The sequence below is a fragment of the Chiloscyllium punctatum genome, chromosome 4 (assembly GCF_047496795.1).
Source record: "Chiloscyllium punctatum isolate Juve2018m chromosome 4, sChiPun1.3, whole genome shotgun sequence".
NCBI classification, from domain to species: domain Eukaryota; kingdom Metazoa; phylum Chordata; class Chondrichthyes; order Orectolobiformes; family Hemiscylliidae; genus Chiloscyllium; species Chiloscyllium punctatum.
Genome location: NC_092742.1, coordinates 46,964,938 through 46,988,027, shown reverse-complemented (window position 1 = coordinate 46,988,027; position 23,090 = coordinate 46,964,938). Strand labels below are relative to the sequence as shown.

Here is a 23,090-nt window from a genome sequence, read left to right as displayed (position 1 = left end):
CATATTGCATTTATTTTTTTTAAGGCCTGCCTGTGTGGATGCCACTGAAGAAAAAGGACTGGACTCAGTCTTGAGACATTTCACTATTGTCTATCAATACACACTGCCTAAACTCATGCATGAACCTTAGACTACTGGATAAATCATCAGAGGGCTGCCAAATTCCTTGACCTGCACTCCAGCTATTAATCACCATTTTCAGGAAATAGGAAGAGAAAACTTAGATGGAGGAAGGCACTTTGATTATCCCAGAAATTGAATATACAGCCCTTGGTAATTCAGCAAGTAGTTTTCAAATTTTCCAATTGTATGAACTGTGTTGAGAAGTAAAAACTTTCAGAAAGAGAAGTATAAAAAATTGTTATTACCACATTAATTACTTGCCACTATAAACACATTTGAAGTAAAATCTATTTAACCCATTTAGGGAATACAAAAAAACATCAAATTTAGTGAACGTCATCAGTATTACTGCATTTTTGGAGTCTCCTTTGAGAAATCAGTAAAGCAAAGGCTTTTGTTCAACAAAACATTCTTGTTCCTCAAACAATAGCATTACGTTTAACTTGGTCATTTTTTTAATGACTGCTTTTATTGGATAAATTTAACACCTCTTCATATTTTCAACAATATGATCTTGGCATTTGCCACTTAGTTCACATATCATTATGTTAGTAAGAAACAAGTTGAAAGAGATTCTTTTTACTCAGAAGGTTGAAGTTAGTACTGGTCATGCAAATTCAATTATTTTCCTCTCCTGTCTTTCATTATCACTAGTTCAAATTTCAACTAACTGTCTGAGTGCTGTGGTCAAGAAAGATGAATTTGCATTACATAGAATTTTATACCAACAGGTCACTCAATCCAAGAAGTCAGTTTGAGATGAACCAGATGAGTCTACTGACACTTCACTCCATCCTACCTGATAAATTGGTTGGGCGATCCCAAACACTTATGATGCAGCAACTCTTAAGAAAATGTATACGTATACACGCCATGCTTATATGGGTTCTCAAGTCCAACACCAATCTCATCATGCCTTGGCTTAATGGTAATGGCAGAGAAGAGGATAAGCCCATGGTCACAGATTACGAAGGGATACAATTCTGCTGCAACTGATATCATTTGAGACACTATTGACTAAGTTTTCAGCTGGAAGATTTGTTCCCAATCTTTCCCATTTAGCCTAGTAGTAATTTGATGCAACACAAGAAGTGTTTTCACTGTGAAGAGAAGGATTCATTTCCACAAAGGTCACCATATTTCTTACTGAACAACACTAGCTGCAATTTTTAAAAACAATATTGTTGCCTGTAAGGTGCTTTGGGACAGTGAGGACATGAAAGGCATTAAGTAAGCACAGATCTTCATTTGTCTTACTATTAATGGAACTGCAACGGTCACATTTAGTGTAAGGCTACTAAACTTTCAAAGCAACCTATACAATCAATATAGCTCTATGCCAATGTCAAAAAGAATAGCCAGTTTGCTAGATTAATAATTACCCAGAGTTCTTTGGCTCATTATCTCGTGGACTTCCACCTTTCAGCTTTCTCACTAATTTTTCACTACTGCGTCTAATGGAGGCTCGCAGTTTGCTGAAGGAGCCACTCCGCTTCAAAGATCCAGTTCCATCCTGTAACCCAAAATGATATGAATAAGTCAATTTGATCAGCAAAACATTTGCAATAACACTCAATGTAACTGAACAATGAACCATAACAAGAACAAGTTTTCTTTATTCAAGTTACTAAGAAGTCCCATATTCCTCTTTCAAATGAGATGGGAAGGAACCCACCCAACAACCAATTTACACACAATTTATTGCATGTAAACTATATCTACTAGCTTCAAAATTCAACTATGAAGGTTTTTAAAATGATTACATCATACAAAATAATTTTCCAATTAAAAATCTATTCAAAGATCCCAATTATTGAATTAAGTCAAATATTCACAACACATTTTGAATCTAATCAGTTCTGATTCGAAGACTGAAATCTATTCTTCTCTCCAGGAATGCTGCTTTAACCCAAGAAGTATTTACAAATTCTTTATTCTAAATCTGACCTACATAATGAATTGTATTATAACATATATAATTCCTATACTTTTCAACAGGGATAATACAGGATAATCAATCATTGCAAATCAATAAGTTATAATGGTCAATATAATTTGTATTGTTCATACATCTGTTACTCACATTAATTAGGCACCCAATATGGTTTATTATTTATCACGTTTGATATTATGAATATAATATGTCTTAAAACTTAGTTTATTGCCTTTTAGATAAGCCATGAAAAATAATATTAATTTGTCTTGAATATCCCTAAAATTAAATCGTTAATCAATTAAAAATACTTTGATTTTAAAAAACTTACAATCTTGAATTCACGTTTGCTGTATTTTCTCAAACAAAGCAACTAAATTATCTTCCAAATGCAGTTCAATACTTGTATACCTCACATGGCATATTTAGTGGTTATCATTACATATTTCAAATTCTAGCTAAAATGAATTACTGAGCTCTCTGGCCAAAGTAGAACCTCAAGAAAAGTTAGAAATAAGTACTCCTGTATCCAGATTCACGGTCTGATTACTTTTCATGCTGTGTTTATTGTATAGTTACACAACAATGTGCTCCTTTAAATTCGTTTCTTTTTCTCTTCCTCAACATATCTACTTTTGCTGTAGTTCCATATGCATTAAGATCTCTGATACTTCACCTGATCGGTCATTTATTAGGTGTCAATTCAGAAAAAACTAACGATGGACTACTTGCTTGTAGAACATCACCACTGAGTGAGTTCAAGCTGAATATTTTTCTGGAAGGGGTCACTGAATAACAATTTGACCTTTTCACCTCCCTAGACCAGGGCATCAATGCTAAGTATAGCACTTCAAGTATGTCAAGTTTGAGTTTATTTGACATGAACAAAGAATCAAACCTTGATCAATAGTTTGTATACATTAGTGTCATTGGGTGCAAACTCTAAAGATCAAGAAATACGTACTTGAGGTTGCCCTTCAACAATTAGTACTCTAATCTCTATGCTGCATTTTTTCTCTTCCACAGTTACCATAACTGGTTAACAGAAACTCCCTAGACTCCAAATTCAAGGTCATTAAAGGAGAAGTTTGAGGTGCAGTTGTTGACTCCGTGTCTGTACAAAATGGAATTTAGAAGGATGAGGGAGATCTCATTGAAACATACAGAAAACAGACAGGTCTGGATAAACTGGACATGAAGATAACATTTCCACTAGTAGGAGAGACTAGGACCTGACAGCGCAGCCTCTGAGTGAAGGGATGACCTTCTAAAACTGAGATGAAGAAGAACTCGGCCAGAGAATCTCTGGTACTCACTGCTGCAGAACAATGTGGAGGCTAAGGCAGAGTGTCTTTCAGACAGAGATAGATAGGTTCTTGATTAGTGAGGGGATCAAGGGTTACAGGGATAAAGCAAGAGAACAGGGTTGAGAAATAGGTCAGTCACGATTGAATGACAGAGCAGACTCAAATGGGCCAAATGGCTCAATTCTGCTCCTATATCTTATAGTCTAAGCAGAATGCAAATCTATTCTAAGATTTTCTATAATGTTTTCAAGATATGAAATATTATCAATGGTTACAAGGTGACATTTATCAATGCATCATTACTTGGAAGAAAAGTTTATTATGGCTTTATCCATCTCTTATTTGAATGTGAAATACATGGAGTGCCATGCACTTTTCTCATTTACTAATTACAAAGTATAAAAGCTTCAGAGAAAGTTAAGAGATGTACAAGGACAATAAATCCTGAACTGAGAAGTCAGAACTATCTGAAAATGCTGGGTCTCTTCTTCCCTAGAAAGAGAACATTTAAAGCTAATCATGGACGGATTTGATAATGTAGATGTAGAGGAGATGTTACTACTTGTGAAACCAGTACAAAACTATGGAGTACAAGTACAAAGTAGTCACTAATAAAGCCAATAAAGAAATTAAGAAAAATGTAGTTACTCAACTGGAAATGTGAAACTAATCAGTGCAATAAGTAAAAACAAAGTTTTTGGATAAACTCAGCAGGTCTGGCAGCATCTGTGGATAAAGAATCAAAATTAACGCCAAGTCCAATAGGATTCACTCAAAACCAATTGTGCCACAGCTGCTTGGTTTCTCCAGGTCCTTCTGCTTTTGTTTCAGATCTACAGTATCCGCAAACTTTTGTTTTTAATATATCGAGTAACTGTGCTGAATATCGCTGCCACATTGAAGGGTATGCTGGAAAAGTACATGAAGGAAAGCTGAATAAAGAACAGAATAGAGGACATATTGATAAGGTGAGATGAACTAGTGGCCTATTTCTATGCTATAGATGCTACTTAATATGTGCTAATACTGCTTTTAAAGAAGGTCTATTAGTTTTTCAGGAGGGAGAAAAGACCAAATTTACCTTCTTGGAAATCATTTGTTAATTATGCAACATCAAATTAAAATTATCTTGAAGTTTTTTTCCTTTCAATTATTTCCTCTCCTTTCAAAAGGTATTACAAAAAAATTAAACTGTGGATAAAATTGTTGTTCATGTCAAAAAGGGAGTGCTAATATACTATTATAACCCATAAAAATCTTAGTAACATAAGAAAATAGAATCTTTCAGCTGTATTTAAATGCATTAAAACCTTCACCAATCTGATTAAACTTCATTGTATTATAAAACCCAATACATTTATTTCTCTTCAGTTATGAAATACAGGTAGAAAAAAACCCTGACAATTTTCCTACCTATTATTCAGTGAAAACGACGAAAAATAAAGCGCAAGTCTGCTTCATCAAAAATGATTAAGATTGATTAACGGTTATACGCAAGCTAGGCCGTCCTATGTTGTTGGGTAGAAAAATAACTTTATAAATGTGACAGCACAATTTTTATGATCTATTTAGAAAATCCTGGAATTGTAGAATGCTATGTGCAGGGTAGACTGAAGAAGTAAGCAGACCAGAGGCAAAGACAAATTAGTGAGACATTGAACTAGTTTATTAAGAGCTAGAAAAAAAAAAGACAGTCACACATACCACTAGACACTCGAGAAACCAGCAGAGATCAGTTTACTAATGCACCAATTTAAACATGAATTTCACCCAGAATAAAAACATTTTAACAACATTCTTGAAAGACCTCTAAATAGGCACTAAGTTAATGAATCGAGGACAAATAACATGCCTCCTATTTTAAATAAGAGATTCTGGCTGTATATCATGCCATACTATTTAATCAATATTTTTCTTCATTTGAGAGTAACCATTACTGGTCTTTTTTTGTAGGATAAAGCATTAGAAAATCTACCTTGCAATTACATAACAGAGATGCCAAGCCATAAAATGCTCAAATGGCACTCACATATGCCTGAATTTACAAACATGACTAATAAAATTAGAACAGCTTAGTTTTAATATATGTTTTGATTTTAAAGTATGGGTCTCATATGAATTATAATCTGCTGGCATTTCTATTAATGCAAAAATCAGTCAATTGTGGAAAGGAATACACAGTTTTAAACAGATATGTCAAGGCTACAGGTATACAATAAACTACAAGAATATCGCAGAATTACAACAGCCTTGAAACAGTTCTCAATAAACAAAATATAGTGTAGACAAAGTTACAGATTGCAATAATGCACAGAAGTTAAGCCTCAAGATGGTGCATGCCCTTCATGCCGGGAAATATTAGTATCACAAAGAGCACCTATGCCTGGCAGACAAAAAAAAAAGAAGAAGCAAGTCAAACTGTTGCAAAAGCTTCAACAGTTTCAATTGTTTGAGGAAATTACACAAACAGTATTTCTAGGTCAAATGAAGATCACACATGCTGCTCATCATTTATTATTCCAACACATGATTAAATCTGTGAATAACTAAACTCATCTGTTGGATGTACCAGCACTATTATGCCGCCCTTAAAGTGGAGAAGAGAACCAGTGCCAAAAGCTAGCAGGAAGGGGTTTAGACAAAAGCAAGCATGGATAGCAACTGGAGAGAAAAGAAAGAGAATGTAGGGAAATAAAACAGGAAAACATGCACTTGTATGGTACTTTTCTGCTTTGACACAGAGCATTGCAGTTAATTTATTCCTGAAGTGTTGTAAAGTAGAAAATGCAGCAACATACCTCAAACAGGAATGTGATAATAACCAGATATTCTATTTTAGTGATGTTCATTTAAAAATAAATACTGGTGAGGGCATTAACCAAAACCTTTCTGCTGTGCTGAGAAATAGTACCAAAATAATGTTGTGAAACATTTTACATCCATAAGAGGAAGGCCAAAAGATTCATTTTCAGTGTGAACCATCTTAGTTATCAGGAGAGCAAAAGAACTAGCACTCTACATGCTAGAGCAACACTGACTCAAGTGATTTGATCAAAGTTTATCAGGTAATGAAAGGAATAGACTACCTTTCTGCAGCTTCTGTGATAAGGGAGTATCAAGATATGCATGGCCAGATTGATATTGAATGTTAAGGCTTGATTAGTGTCATATAGAATATTGGCCCTTTGGTACCAGCTGCCTGCTCATGAAAAGTCAAGTTGCTGAAGTCCTTTGGGCGAGGATTGGATCAGTTTCTGGTTGAGGCATAGATTACCTAAAAATTGTATGTTTGTACAGCAATAATTTAGGCCAAAGTGGTCACCTGAACTATATGATCATCTAAAAGAACTGGAAGAAAGATTTTCATTCTTTCCTCTAATTGGTCTGCATTTTCCATGAGACGGTGTCTCTCAGATAGATTGGGAGTAATGTATGAGGTAGTGTAATTGCCAGGAACAGGGTGGATGGATTAATGGAGTTTTCCTGTCTATGCTCAAGGTTGGGTGTGGAGAAACGTTGGGGGGGATATTGGGAAAGGAGGGAGAAGGGGAAGAGTTTTTTTTGGGGGGCGGGGAGAGAACAGGAGGAAGGAGGGAAGAGAAGAGGAGGAAAGGGATGGAAGAGGCAGAGGAAAGCAAGCTGCCGCAGTTGTTGACTTAAAAATGATTGCATACACACTGTTATACATATATAAATGTACTCTGATATGTGGATGTATTTGTGTGGAGATTAGAACAGAATGGTCAGAAGCAGTGAAGCAATCACGCTTGTTGCTGATCTCACAAGAACAATTTGAAGTCGGCAAGTGGTCCCTGGAGTCCACCCAATTAATAAACTCAAAGCTGATCTCAGCTCCACATTCCATTTTGCTCCCATATTCTTTGCTGATCAAAACTCTAACTAATCAAGCCTTAAATATAATCAAAGTCCTCAGAAAAAAAATCCTTATTCATTCTTAAATTAGATTAGATTCCCTACAATGCGGAAACAGGCCCTTTGGCCCAACAAGTCCATACCAACCCAGACACATTTCCCTCTGACTAATGCACCTAACACTATGGGCAATTTAACATGACCAATTCACCTGACCCGCACATCTTTGGACTGTGGGAGGAAACTGGAGCATCCGGAGGAAACCCACGCAGACACGGGGAGAATGTGCAAACTCCACACAGACAGTATCCCGAGGCTGGAATCGAACCTGGGACCCTGTTTCTGTGAGGCAGCAGTGCTAACCACTGAGCTACCATGCCACCTATTTTTCAGACTATATCCACATGATCCAAACACCCCCGCAAGGGGTAACATTCTCTCAGGAAGATCCCATCAAGACCACCAAGGATCTTGTATTTAACAAGATCACTTCTCATTCTTCTAAACTTCAATGGTTAAGGTCCAATCTGCTCAACCATTTCATCCCAGGAATCAGTTGAGTGATCAAATTCTCTGGACTGTTTGTAATCCAATTATATTCTTTAATCAAAAGAAACCAAAAACTGTACACAATACAGTCTAGCCAAGGCCCTGCACTGTTGCAGTAATACTTCCCTCCTCCTATTCCCCAAGCAATAATTAACAACACGTCTGCTTTTCTAATCCCTTGCTGCACCTCATACAAGCTTTTTGTGATGATTACACCAAGACACCCATTCCCTTTGTATTAATAATATCTGCAGTGTTTCTCCATTGAAATTATATCCTGCTTTTCTATAGTTCCAGCCAAAAAGGATAATTTCCACATTATACACCATCTATTTTTACTTTGTCCTTTCACTTAATCTATCTATATCCCTCTGCAGATTTGACAATCTACTTTCCTACTTACTTGCAACATCAGAAAATTTAGTTACATACATTTAATCCTTTCATCAAAATCAATTATATGGCTTGTAAAATGTTGAAATCACAGCACTGATCATTATGAGACTTCACTAGTAACATCAAAGAAAGCCTCAGAGATCACGTACTCTATGGTGGGAGTTTTAAGGCTGTTGATGTAAAGCTAATTGCAGTACAGTTTAAAAGGAGATTCCCAGCACAGACTTGCTCATGTTATCAAGCTGTCAATAACATTAAAATTTTCCACAGCGAATTAGGAATAAAAAGAACCAAAACCAAATCATGTTGAAAACATTTTATATGGATTAAAATTAAGATTAGCAGATGATTGGAGGGATGATGCTGAAATACTAACAAGCATGGTTTTCAAAGCTTTCAATTTAAAACTAGAGCATTTCACAAATGATTATTTTTAATCCAGTCTTGTTCTTCAGCAATATGATTATTAATCAATATATCACTTAAAACAAAAGTTACACCTGACTGGTCAAGGTGCAACTTTGTTTAGTTTCTAACAGCAATTAGAGCAGAAAAGGAAGAGTTCTTGCCATATCAATTGATTTCACAGATTGCTGGCTCTAATAAGGGGTGGGGTTTAAGTGGACGCGAATCCCATTGCAGAATTCCTAAAATGTCCATCATTCTGTTGCAAATGTAATATGGTATATTAGTACTCTATGGGTTCTCCCTTTAAAGACAATTTTCTAATCACCACCATGTTATGTGGGAGTATCTGACTTGAATTTTTACAAGCACATAAACTGGGAGGAAGAACCCATGCAATTCCTATTAAAGGTCTCAAATACAGAAATAAACCTTGGTAAAAGACAATCTTCTAATCCCAAGGTCAAAGAATAATTAAAGAATTAATTAAAAGAATGCCTCAAAAAAAAAATCAATAAAAAACTGGACGGCTAAGAAAAAGAAACCTTAAATTAGTTCCAAGTCAATGATGTGCTTCAAAAAGTAACTACATTTAATGCTGTTTAAAAGTATTTAAAATAGTAAGATTTAGCTACCATCGCAGAAAAGCTTTTGTTTGTTAGTATATTAAACCACCAAGTTATTTGGTAAAAAATTATGTTAGCACATCTATAATTCAAATATTTAATACAGTAATTGCATACAATATTTAAAGCACATTATTAAACAACTCTTCAACAATGGAATCTGAGTTGACAATAAAAACTGATAGCATGAAAGCCAATATCCTTTCAGCGTTTTTAATATTCTAATTTAGTGAAACTTAAGGCTATTTACTCAGTAATCGGGCTGTGTGAATTTTCAGAATATTATTTAATGGTTACTGTACAAAAGGCAAGCATTCGGTACACTGTGTGCCTGCCGACACTGAAAGAACAACCCATGGAGTTCCACTTGCCCATTAACTAAATCATCACTTCTTTTTTTCCCTTCAAATAAGTATTCAATATCCTTTCGAGAGCAACAATTAATTTTGCTTCCACCATTTTTTCAGGGAGTGGATTCCAAATTCAAACCACCAAGCAGACAAAAATCAAAATTCAAGTCACATTTTTGGCATTTAATCACCTCAACTTGATGTCCTCTAGTTCTTGCGCCTTCAGCAAAACTGGCAAGTTGCTTCCCATCTATCCTGTCCAGACTCCTTAAGATTTGAACACTTCTAACAAATCTCTGAATTTTTTTTAAGGAGTTACATGGATAGACCAGAGAAGCTGAGTCTCATCCCTGGCAATATTTGTTTTGCTTTTCGCCTATGCCTGTATGTTAGGAACACAGAAGCAGGTGTCAGCCCATTCAGCCTGCTCTTCCATTTAACATAAATATTACATAGAAATTGGAAAATAGGAGGGAGGAAAAGGCTATTTGGCCCTTCCAGCCTGCTCCACCATTTAATACAATCATGACCAACATCCAATTTGGTATCCTGTTCCCCGTTTCTCCCCATACCTTTTGATGCCTTAGCCCCAAGAACTATTTAATCTCTTTCTGAAAATTCTCAACAATTTGGTTTTATTACTTTGTCACAGAGAATTTCATAATCAATAGGATCATGATTGATCATCCACTTTAATGCTCATCTCTCCGATATTATCTCCTTACCCCTTTAATTCATTTGTATTTAAAAATATGTGAATCTCTGCTTTAAACATACTCAGCGATCAAGCTTCTGTTGCCCTGTAGGGTAAAGAATTTCAAAAGATCAAAATTCTACCCAGCTTCGTTCAAAATGGCCTTCCTTATATTTTAAAGTTATCTTCCCTGGTTCTATCCTTTACTAACCAGTGGAAATAGCTTATTGCATCTGCCCTGTCTAACCCTTTAAATATTTAAGTTTCAACAAGATCACCTTTCACTCTTTGAAACTCTACAAAATACAGACCCAGTTTTCCCACACTCTCTTCAGAGGACAGAACTGTCATCTGGGAACAAATCTGGTAAACCTTTATTGCCCTCCCTTGGGGTAACAATATCCTTCCTAAGGTAAGGGGACAAAAACTACACACAGCACTCTACAATAATCTAACCAAGGTTCTGTACAACTGAAGCACGACTTCACTACTCTGGTACTTGAACACTCTTGCAATAAAGACTAACATACCATTAACCATCTTAACTGTCTGCACATTAGCCTTCAGAGACTTATTGACATAAACATACACAGCCCCTTGAACATCCACACATTTCTTACCACCAACGGAATGGTCACCTCATCTGTTCTTCTTATCAAAGCACATAACCTTATATTTTTATTCTGAGAAGTAACAAATATTTGTCCTAAATGCTTTTCTCCAATGTATTCATTGCAGAAAAAGTTTATTTATTCTTTAGGTGCATGTGTGTGTGCACCTGCATGTATCTAGAAGGTGAATACTTATACATTGACATTTCAAACTGTGTTAATCAATTTTGCAGCTTTGTCAAATAAGTGTTGTTTTCATAATGGACCAATAATTTTGTTACTTATTAAAAGAAATCTGGTTGATGGATCTTTTTTATTTTAAATCTAATACTGTATATAGTGTATAAGTGACCACATTGGCGAAGTTTTAAATATGTGACCAGTGGAGCAGTGGGAAGAGAGAGAGTGCACACTCATCCAACCTTGGTCGTACCAGTTTAGGCACCGAATAAGTGCCATAGCATCAAATTATCTCTACAAAAATTAGTACTGACCAACATAATTTTGATTTAATAAGCACTGAAGTTCATAGTTGAGCAATTGAGGTATGAAGGGAAGTATACATGTGAGAACAAGAGTGAGGCAGAGCAGATGATCTTCTTAAATTTTGTAAGCACTATCTGTGCAGGGGCAGTCAACTTAAAACACCGGAATTTTATTTTAATACCACTATATAGAAATAACTTTTCCATAGCAAAACATTGTAAATCTTTCTTACTGTTTCCTCAAATCTTGCCTAAATAATTTAAGACTTTTCATTCATCTTTATCCTAAATTATCAATTTACTTTTATCAATTACATATGTTGCATGTTGACAGGTTGTCATTTTTCCTCTACATGTTGTGAAGAATGTCAGTGCAAACCAATATTAAATGAGCAAATAAAATTTGAATTATCCTATAAATCACAAATTCAAAGTATATGCAAATGATCAGAATAAAACTTTAAAAATGCACAAATTAAATTTGAATATGTTCATTCTTTAAAAGGAACACATGACCGTATAAGTAACTTTTAATAACTTTGCCAATTTTTCTGGATAAGTTTTTAAAGAAAATAGCAAAACAGCAACCAAAATGAAACTGTGTAATTCAGATACTGGCATAGTTATATGTAAGCCTGAATATAGACTCTTCTGGCATTTAAATCCGAAGTGAAACCAAAAGCCTGGAGACAGATGAAAATGAATTAAACCTTGAGACGTTATGAACAGCATTCGTCAATTAGATAATTTTATACTTGGTGGATTAAAACAATCTTATGCTAATTTTTTTTGACAGCCAATATGTTAGTGAATAAATGACCCAGAAATAGTGTTAGCAATTATGTTTTCTTTAAAATACAAAAGCGTGCACGCAAAGTATTATTTACAGACCTTTTGCGTTAATACGAAGATTAGACCAAGGATATATTTGAATGTGAGTGCACAGAACACAAGAGAAATATAAAGAGCTGTACAGTACACAGTACCAACATAAACTACATAATATATAAAAGATAAACCTCTAGTTCCTGGATATCTTCATGGAATTGAAAAGACAGACTGATTAGCCAAAACACATTTCTAACTGGTTCTTACAAAACTAAGTTTCTTGGAAACAGCATTATTCCGATCATCACAGGTTCAGATACAACCACCTATCAAAAGTATTTGCAAATGCAAGACCTGATAATGAAATGGGCTGATTAAAATCCTTCCCAATTTCTGCACAGTAAACTCAATGATATTTTCAAGTGTATTTGCCGCATTTAGTATTTCCCCCCCCCCAAAAAAATTGTGCATGTGAATTTTGTCATGCAAGGAATATTTTAGGTTGTAACTGGCAACAATAAGTGGGATGCTCAAATTTTATGAAATAGCAAGTAACATGACGAAACATGTTTCAAATGGGAAATAAACAGAAATCCTAGCTACCAGAATTTTCATGATGCACACCACCTCTTTGGCATTTCAATTTGATATTCCTCTAAAATATGTAATCCTATTCAAAGATAATTCATTTCTCAATCATAAGTTCACATACAACTGTGAGCAGAAAAATCAAAACAGCACTTATACATACAGTAGTAATAAAGACAGCTTATAAACATAATACTTTGAACTTTAGAAGTTTTTCAATGCTCACAAACAAAAAATTAGTTTTCATGGTAGGAATTTTAAGCATTAAATCATTTGATAACATTTAGAATTTTGTGGCATTTTTACATTATTACTGTACAAGCATAGGAGTGCCTACAGCAACAATGCATTGTCAAAACAAATTGGATAATCAGATGATATTCTGTCATGTACATCTCAATTTTAAGGGAACAAAGACTTTCAAAGTTCATTAGGCATTTTTCTCTCCATTTCTTAAATACATTTGTTCCCCAGCCAAGAGGGTAACCAACCATGACAACATTAGTGCCTTGCAAATATTTGTTCGTTCTTCCTTCGTTCCTTGTTCTTAAGATTCTGTACCTAGGTATTTGTACCTCAGATATTACTGCCATGCAAGGCACTAAGGACTTTTCACTGTACTCCTGTACTTTTATACTTGAGTACACGTGACAATAAAATCAAATCAAAGCTGCTCTGTACTTGGCTAATAAGATTCGAGAACTTAGTTACAATGGCTTCTCCAATGTAACCTGCATGCTATAGGATCAAAGATGATATCTCAGGACTCTCAATTTAGATAAGTGCATAGTAATCCATAATTCAGTTAATCTATTCTACCTTTTGCATTTGTAAACCAAAATATAAAGAGTAGATCAAAACTGAATTTGAAAATTAATGAAATCCTCATTCCAATTTTGTTTTTACAATTTCCTGTAACAGAAAATCTGAAAATTGCTGTCTTAGTGCATAAATGAAAAGTAATTTAAATTGATTAATATTGATTACAATATGCAAATCTTGAAAGTTCATGCAAACATGAAAGTTCTGATGCTAAAGGTCACCGAAGTTCAACTCCAATAATTTAATCAAATAAACTTCAAGTGAAATCCATATTCTAACATTTCATTTCCTCAATTTGCGTGTGTGCAGTTCTTGGTGTTATGCAAAGATTTCTAGGAATGAAATAAATTGCAATCGTAACAGTTTATTTCCAGATAATAGATTAACTTTAATCTGAAAATGTCACTTTGAAGTGGCAACCCTGTTCTTTGTTCAATTGTTCCTATATCTTTATCCAGCATTAGTCAATCATGAAATGATTTCTAAACATTAATATTTCAATTTAACTACTAAAATCTAATGGTGTTAACTTCAAAGAAAATATGTAACTTTTGTTTTACTAAGGTACTAGGAACTGCAGATCTGTGGACTGTGTACTGTACTTACCCCATTCCATTCTACGCCCATACTCACTTCTTCGCCTCCATCAGGACCACTCTCATATTTTACCACATCTACATTTAGACTTTCACGGCTTCTTCTTTTCTCTATGCTCTCAGGATCATTAAGTACTTCAGCTACTCTTTGTTTATGAATATTATCAAGACCCTGTGAACCAACGGTATTCATTTTATTTGAATTGTTTCCATAATTCAAATATGCAAACACATACTACTGAAATAAAAATATAAACTGTATTCAAGGATGCCAGAAATGATTTCAGAATGTTTTTACTTGGAAATATAACATTGTTTTCTTTACTGGAGAAAACAATCTTAAGAATAGATGGAACTTAAGTGCAATGAGAATTCAAACAATATTCTTCCTCTTAAAGTGTATAGTAATAAAGAATAAGTAGATACATTTATTCGGACCTGAAACTATTGTGCATACAATGCCCTGTCTCGATATTTACAAAGGGTAAAATCTAGACCCCCCTATTTACAAAGGGTGTTGATCCTTAATGTCAGCTTAATATAGACATGTTCAAATTATTTAATATTTAGCTTTATGGTTTTTGTCAGTACAAGACATACAACAGCATGGTACAAAAACCTCAACTCCTTCACTACCATCCCTCCACCAAACTAATTCTGTCATAATGTAATAAACATGTAAGACATTGATCAATTCTTTAAGCTTACTTGTTTACGAGATCTCAGAGCTGCTTCTTCCAGTGTTTCAGCTGCTTCAAACTTGCCCTGACGTCTATAAAGTGCCCCAAGGTTCTTCAATGTTGTTGTTACTGTTGGACTATTTGAAGAGGTTAAAGTAAAAAAAATCAACATTTTAAAACTAAAAGAGTCACACATGGAATGTAAAGTATTTTGAAGCATTTTGCCCTTTAAATTGATTTGATACCCACAAAATCAGTGTTTTGCATTTCAATACAAATTGTTGGAAAATTTAACTTCCAATCACAGACTCAGAAACAGATGCATTTACCCAGCCCAATTCCATTCTAATCTATCAAATGTAGTCAAAGAATAACTCCTAATTGCTTCTCTTCCATTACCTCTCAGGGACATATCTTGGCATCCTTTTTTTCTCACCTACAAGCTTATGGAGTCATAGAGTCAGAGAAGTACAGCATGGAAACAGACCCTTCAGTCCAGCCCATCCATGCCGACCAGATATCCCAACCCAATCTAGTCCCACCTGCCAGCACCTTGCCCATATCCCTCCAAACCCTTCATATTCATATACCCATCCAAAAGCCTCTTAAATGTTGCAATTGTACCAGCCTCCACCACATCCTCTGGCAGCTTATTCCATACATGTACCACTCTCTGCGTGAAAAAGTTGCTCCTTAGGTCTCTTTAATATCTTTCGCCTCTCACCCTAAACCTATGCCCTCTAGTTCTGGACTCCCCAACCCCAGGGAAAAGACTTTGTCTTTTTATCCTATCCATGCCCCTCATAATTTTGTAAACCTCTATAAGGTCACCCCTCAGTCTCTGATGCTCCAGGTACCTCAGCAATATCATCCAAAACCACATATACTAACACTACCAGCTCTAACTCACCACAACCATTCCATTGTCTCTAATTTGTTACATTATTTGCTTGACATTTATTACTGAATGAGCAGGAATTTCCTACAATGAAATATTGTGAAAACTGAAGAAACATCCTCAGTCTTCAGGGTTGAAGACAGGGCTTTGAATTATCAGGGTGGGGAGGGAATGGGGAGACAAAGAAGAAGGGAAGGGTTCAATTTAAGGAAAGTTTTTAAAAAATCAGAAAGAGATGGGGTGCAGAGTAGAGCAGTATATTACAGAACTTACCTGGGAATGAGCTATTTTATTTACAGTAATGTAAACTAAGGTAGCATTAATAAGAGAACTTGTCATTAAAGAACCTCTAGAGGGTAGCAATCGCAACATGATTGAATTTCAAATTCAGTTTGATAAAGAAAACTTGAGTTTCAAACCAGCATCCTCAATTTAAATAAAGGCAATTTCAAAGGTATGAAGAGAGAGTTGATTCAAGATCAGTAGATAAGCAGGGGCAGACATTTAAGCAGATATTTCATAATGTTCAGAAAGAATCTTTTCTGATCAAAGAGAGCTCAACAAGAAGGATTGATCACATGTGGGTAATGAAGGCAGTCAAGGAGAGCATCCAATCAAAAAACTAACCCTCACAAATAGAGTATCCAATCAAAAACTAATCGTCACTATAAACATCAAAGTTAGCAAGTAAGCATGATGATAACAGGAGGAAAAATCTTATGACAGTCACTATCACAAGGGACAAGGTATTGAACTGACTAATGGAATTGAACACAGACAAGTCAACAGGACCTGATGGCCTGCATCCAAGTGTTTTAAAGGATGTGGCCATAGAGGTAGTGGAAACATCAGTCGAAATATTCCAGAACTCACTGGATTCCAGGAGGATTTCAGCAGATTAGAAAACTGCTGATATGATAACCATATTTAAGGAGGAAGGAAGATAGAAATCAGGAAACTACAGGCTACTTAGCCTTACATGTGTTGGGTGATATTAGAGATTATTATTTAGGAAGAAATAACAGGGGATTTACTCAGCATGATTCTGTGAAAGGGAAATTACGTTTGAAAAATTTTTGTAGAATTCTTCAATGATACAAGAAGCAGAGTTGATAAAGGGGAACTGGTAAACATTGCGTATTTGGATTTCTAGAAGGCATTCAATAAGATGCCGCATAAGAAGGTCCAAGATAGGAGTTCACGGTTTTGGGATAATACATCAGCATAGATTGCAGATTGGTTAACAAACCAAAGATATGGAGTCAGGATTAATGGTAATTTTTCCGGTTGGAGAATAGAATCAGAATCCCAAGTGCAGAAAGAGGCCATTTAGTCCATCAAGTCTGCACTGACACTCCAAAAAGAGTATCCCATTCAAATCCAGCTTTCCAACCTATCCCCACATTTACCATGCCTAATCTACTTAGTCTGCACATACCTAGACACTACAGGACAGTTTTACATGGCTAAACCACCTAACCTCCACATCCACAATTAGTGGTGTCTGCAAGGATTAGTCCAAGCAATTAATGGAGGCTCTACCTATATTAAATGACTTGGAGGAGGTGGCAGAGTGTAGTGTATCCAAATTTGCTGACAATGTGAAAATAAATGGGAGACCAATTGGTGAGAAGGATATAAGAAATTTTCAAGGATATATAGATAGGTTGAGTGACTGGGCAAAAACTTCACAGATGGAGTTTAATGAAAGTGAGAGGTCATGCACTATGGTAGGAAGAATCAAAAGGTAAACTATTATTTAAATGGAAAGACTTTTAAAACAGGAAGAGGAGAGATCTGGATGCTCTTCTGCATGAAACATTAGAAGCTACAATGCACGCCCAGTAAATAACTATGATGATGGATGGAATTGTTGCTCAGAGTTGGATTCTAAAAACAGCACAGGGTGTTGGTCATGGTAGTTTTAGAGTGGCCCCAAAACTTAAGAAAAGATATTGTAGCATTGCATGCAGTTCAAAAGAGAATCATTAGGTGATTTCTGAAATGAAGTGGGTCAAGAACAGCTAAACAAACTATGCTTTCATTCATTAGACTCAGTCATAGAACTGTACAGCATGGAAACAGACCTTTTGGTCCAACTTGTCCATGCCAATTAGATATTCTCAATTAAACTTGTGTGAGGGGAGATCTTATTGAAGCAGAGAAGATTCTGAGGATGCTTGACAGGATAACTGTTTAGACTCTGTTTCCACAATGGGGCAATCTCAAATTAGGGGGGACAGTTGCAGAATAAAAGGGTATCCAGTTAAAACTGAGATGAGAATAAATTTTCAGAGACAATAGACAATAGACAATAGATGCAGGAGTAGGCCATTCAGCCCTTCGAGCCTGCACCGCCATTCAATATGATCATGGCTGATCATTCCTAATCAGTATCCTGTTCCAGCCTTATCTCCATAACCCTTGACTCCACTATCTTTAAGAGCTCTATCCAATTCTTTCTTAAATGCATCCAGAGACTGGGCCTCCACTGCCCTCTGGGGCAGAGCATTCCACACAGCCACCACTCTCTGGGTGAAGTAGTTTCTCCTCATCTCAGAGGGTTATGAATGTCAGAGATGTGGTGGCTAGATAACTGGAAGTACTTCAAGAGGTAGTACAGCGCCACAAGGAATTGGTCTGAATGAGGAGTTGAAGCCAATGATGATCAGATATGCAGGTTTTAGGGGTTTAATTACCTAATCCTGCTACTTTTTTACATTCTTGTGATGTACAAAGCATATAACTATACAAAGGTGACTAGCAAGTCAGATGATGGGTCAGAATATAAAGAGCAGCGAGTGATCAAAACGTTAATGACGAGAAACTGAGGAAAAGCCAGCTAGGAATGTAAAAACAGATAAAAAGAGCTTCTACAGATATGTAAAACAAAGTGTTGGTCCTCTCGACAGTGAGAGCAGTGACTTAATAGTAGGTAAAAAGAAAACAACAGAAGAAATGACCAAATATTTTGCTTCTTTTTTCACTATGCAGAATACAAAGAAGCATTCTAGTAATAGGTGTAAATCAGGAGATGAAACAGAGCAAAATTACAATCACAAGAGAAGTGATAGGAAGCAAAGTGATAGAACTGCGGGCTGATAAAGCTTCAGGTCCTGATGGATTTCTAGCCAAACTTTTGTCGTAGAGGCATTAGTGAATTTTGGAAAATTAACACCAAATTCAGGAAAGGTTTCAACAGACTAGCAAGTAGGAAATATAACAGTTCTATTCAAGGATGGGAGACAGCAAACTTCACACCAGTTAGTTTGGCATCTGTAATGAAGAAGGTGGCAGAATCAGAGATTCTAGCTGCGCATTTAGAAAATTTCAAGGTAATCCAGGAGAAGCAGCATGGTTTCTTCAAAGAGAAAGCATGTTTAACCAATTACCTTGAATTCTTTGAAGGAGTAACTTGTTCCATGGATAAAGTGGAGCCAGATGTACTATGCTTGGATGTCCAGAAGGCATATGATATTGCAGAAAATAAAACGTATTAGCATGGATAGAAATTTAGCTGGTGGAAAACAAAAAAACTTGCTGACGACAGGAAGTATGCTGCAAAAACATGAGGAAGTTTGCTGAGGGTTGCATGTCTTTGGAACATTTTGCCACATTGAGCCTTGGGGTAGAGACCTTGTGTATATTTAAGGCTGGGATAGATAAATCCTTGATGAATAGGGAATCAAGGGTTATAAGAAAAAAAAAGGAAGTGGACATGAGGAATATCAGATCAGCCATAATCCTTTTAAATGGCAGAGCAGGCTCATGGTGCTGAACAGCCTATTCCTGTTCCTGTTCCGATTTCTTATGGTTTGAGTTGCAGATACATATAGATAAGTCGAATGAGTGTGCCAGAACATGACAGATGGAGTAAATGTAAAAATTTTCAATTTGGAAGGAAGACAAAACAGCAGAGTATTACTCAAACAAAGAGCAACTATAGAATTTCATGGTGCAAATGGATTTGTGCACTCTGGCGCATGAATTACAAAAAAGTTACTGTGTAAGTAAAGCATGTACTCAAGGTGGCCATGAAAAGCTCTTCTTCATTACAAGAGAAGCTGAACATAAAGTATGTTGTGCTTCAGTTATACAGGAGACAGGTAAGACATTATCTTCTATATTGTCGGTTGTTGTGGTGTCCTTATCTTAAAGGAGGATGTAAATGCAGTGGAGGCTGGTTAGAGCAGCTTTACTAGATTGATATCGGGATAAGCAGACAGTCTGATGAAGATAGGTTGAACAGGCTGATTTGTTTCTACTGGAGTTTAGAAGAGTGAGGGGTGACTTGATCGAGGTGTGTAACATCTTGGATGGTCTTGACCAGGTGGGCATTAAAAGGACGTTTCCTCTTGTGGGTCAATCCTGAATGAGGGGGGGTCAATGTTCTAAAGTTAGGGGTCACCTTTCCAGGACAAACATGGAGGAAATTTTTCTTCCTTTCAAAGGGTTGTACAACTTTGGAAATAGCTGCCTCAGATGGCACTAAATGAATATCAAGACAGATTCTTGTTAGGCAGCAAGGAGACAAATAGACTACAACTGCTTCATTTTGTACATCAACGCCTTTATTCAAAGTTTGGGAGAAGATTTGTAGCTCGGGTGCTTGTTGATGTGGTTCTGTTCGCCGAGCTGGGAATTTGTCTTGCAAACGTTTCGTCCCCTGTCTAGGTGACATCCTCAGTGCTTGGGAGCCTCCTGTGAAGCGCTGTTTTCTCCGGCATTTATAGTGGCCTGTCTCTGCCGCTTCCGGTTGTCAGTTCGAGCTGTCCGCTGTAGTGGCCGGTATATTGGGTCCAGGTCAACAAACACACCATCCTGGGCCCAATATACCGGCCACTACGCGGACAGCTCGAACTGACAACCGGAAGCGGCAGAGACAGGCCACTATAAATGCCAGAGAAAACAGCACAGAAGCGCTTCACAGGAGGCTCCCAAGCACTGAGGGTGTCACCTAGACAGGGGACGAAACGCTTGCAAGACAAATTCCCACCTTGGCGAACAGAACCACATCAACGCCTTTATGTCATATCTATACAGGATTATTTCAATACATAACTCATCACTGATCATTGGGCTGTTTTACCCAAAACTATATAAGGGGAATGCACAGCCTATAAGCATTATAGCAGATTGATAGATTTCTTGACGTTGAAGATATCAAGAGATAGGAGGATTGGGTGAGAAAATCGCAGAGGTAGATAATTAACCACGGTCTAGTTGAACAGCAAATCAGAGTCAAGGAGCCCAAATGGCCCATTCCTGCTCTTATATCTTATGTTCCTAATTGCAATTTAGGCTCTCAAACCACAATTCTTATGTGCCACAACACAGATTAGTTGGCTGGATGGTTCAATGCAATTTACTTATGCAAATATATGTAACTCCATTTATTTTCTCCAAACCTTGGACCAGATGCTTTTGTTACTTTCATTTAAACAAAATGATTAAACTTTCATTTAAACAGATGGATGGCTCTTTTGTGGACCTCAGCCATCCCCATTTCCAACTGGTTTCTAAACAGGCATGTATAGACATGAAGATTGAAGGGAATTATCTTTTCATCTGGGAAAAGATAATTCAACCATATTCTCAAGAATTCACATTCCTATCCAAAGTGAAAGATATAAACGGTTTAAATTGTTACCACTATAGTCTACCAACATAAAGTTGCATCTAAAATTAGGATTGTTCTGGGATTACTGGCACATTTAAATTATTTAAGTTGAGTATTCACATTTCCAAAATAAGCAATAGATGGTAACTTAAATAGAAGCAAAATGTATGGTTCCATCAGCCACTTAAGAAATAAAGTATGCCATTCTGTTTACAAAAATTTTTTTAAAAATTTAAATCTGAAAATATACCTGTCAACTTTGCATGCCTTGTACCAGCCTCCATATTCACCAAATGTGGTGCCATCTTTTGGTTTTCCCTAAATAAAATACAATATGCATAATATATAAAACAGGCTTATATAGGAAATTCAAGCATTTGACAAAGACAGCATTAAAAAAAAATCAAGTGCAGAATGCAGTGATTATGGAACACATGATTATGGAACACATACTACTTCAACATCTTCTGGTCATTTGAGTTCAAAATGGTAGCATTTGAGAAGATGAACATAAAATTCCTCAAACTCATGTCTCAGTCTCACCCAGGATATTCACGAAATTCATATTGCCTGTCACCTTTTTAAAGAAGGGGAAATATCACATATAAAAATGAGCCTTTCAGGAAAACCTGCCTATTGGAAGATTCATAGAACACTGACTTCATATCCTCTTAATTAAAGATGGCGCATGTAATACTGTGATCATAAAATACTTTCCAACATTCATACCTTTCCACTATTACAGAATTCTTTATGGATTCATTTTATGATCGGTCTGAAGCAGAGTAAAAGCATGTCCATAATAACACTAAAAACAATAGGAAAGTCATGTTAACCAATTTAATCTTACCTTGCACTGTTCCTCTCTTTCTTCAGCATGCATCCAAATAGGCTTATTTTCATCTGGGAAAAGATAATTCAACCATTTTTAAGACAGAACGTAAACTCACAAATAGAGAGTTGTTCCATAACTTTAATAATTTGATCTTTCATTCAAGGTTATCTTTCTTAAAAGAAACAGGAATTTGACTGCCCAAATAAATTAGCAGGAAAGAGAATGCATTAAAATAAGAAAATATGACAGAACTCAGATAAGACTGGAATGTTAAATGTGTGCACTTCCAGTCATTGTTAATTCAAAAAATTATCCATACACCTGAAAACACCACCAAATTTCTGCATCAGCAACAAAAACAAAGTAAATGGGGGAGAAAGCTAACAGAATTTAAACGTCATTCATGCTGACCTATGTAACAAAAATCAGTTAAATTGTGCTTGTCAGAATGGGGGAAAAACCCAAAAACATCTACTTACCATCCACACAACCAAACTCCCTTTCATGAGCACGAGTGAGAATCTCTTTATACAATGTTTCTGCTTGTTTGAACTTGCCTTGCTTAAGGTAGCAAGAAGCCTGGAAACCCAGAACACATATTTTATTCAAAAACATAGTGGAGTCCAGGGGCTTAACTGCAGTGAAACTTGCATTTTTAAAAATCCATAAAATTCATATAGAGACCAAGTAAATGAAGTAAAAGCACAAGAATGTGTGACAAGCGTGTAATAACAAAAAAAGCAGGAAACAATGAAGTGATGGACAAGATATTAAAAGGACAAGAATTCAAACCAGAAGTCTTCATCAGCAGAAATCCAAAGAACACTGCACAAGGATCAAATCCTGGACATCAGAGACACTGTTGATTGGA

General features: G+C 36.1%; 1 protein-coding gene across 8 annotated transcripts in view; it reads right to left on the bottom strand.

Annotated features, from left to right (window-relative positions):
* klc1a (kinesin light chain 1a) overlaps positions 1–23,090 on the bottom strand; it is a 98,748-nt gene that overhangs the window by 18,782 nt on the left and 56,876 nt on the right. For 5 of the 8 annotated variants that reach the window (XM_072568590.1, XM_072568592.1, XM_072568593.1 and 2 more), the window contains exons 9-14: positions 22,699–22,798; positions 22,235–22,287; positions 21,635–21,702; positions 14,895–15,003; positions 14,197–14,358; positions 1,506–1,636 (exon numbers count right to left, since the gene is read on the bottom strand). In XM_072568590.1, the coding sequence (XP_072424691.1) occupies positions 1,506–1,636; positions 14,197–14,358; positions 14,895–15,003; positions 21,635–21,702; positions 22,235–22,287; positions 22,699–22,798 (623 nt within the window). The other 3 variants (XM_072568591.1, XM_072568596.1, XM_072568597.1) reach the window with 3 other exon arrangements.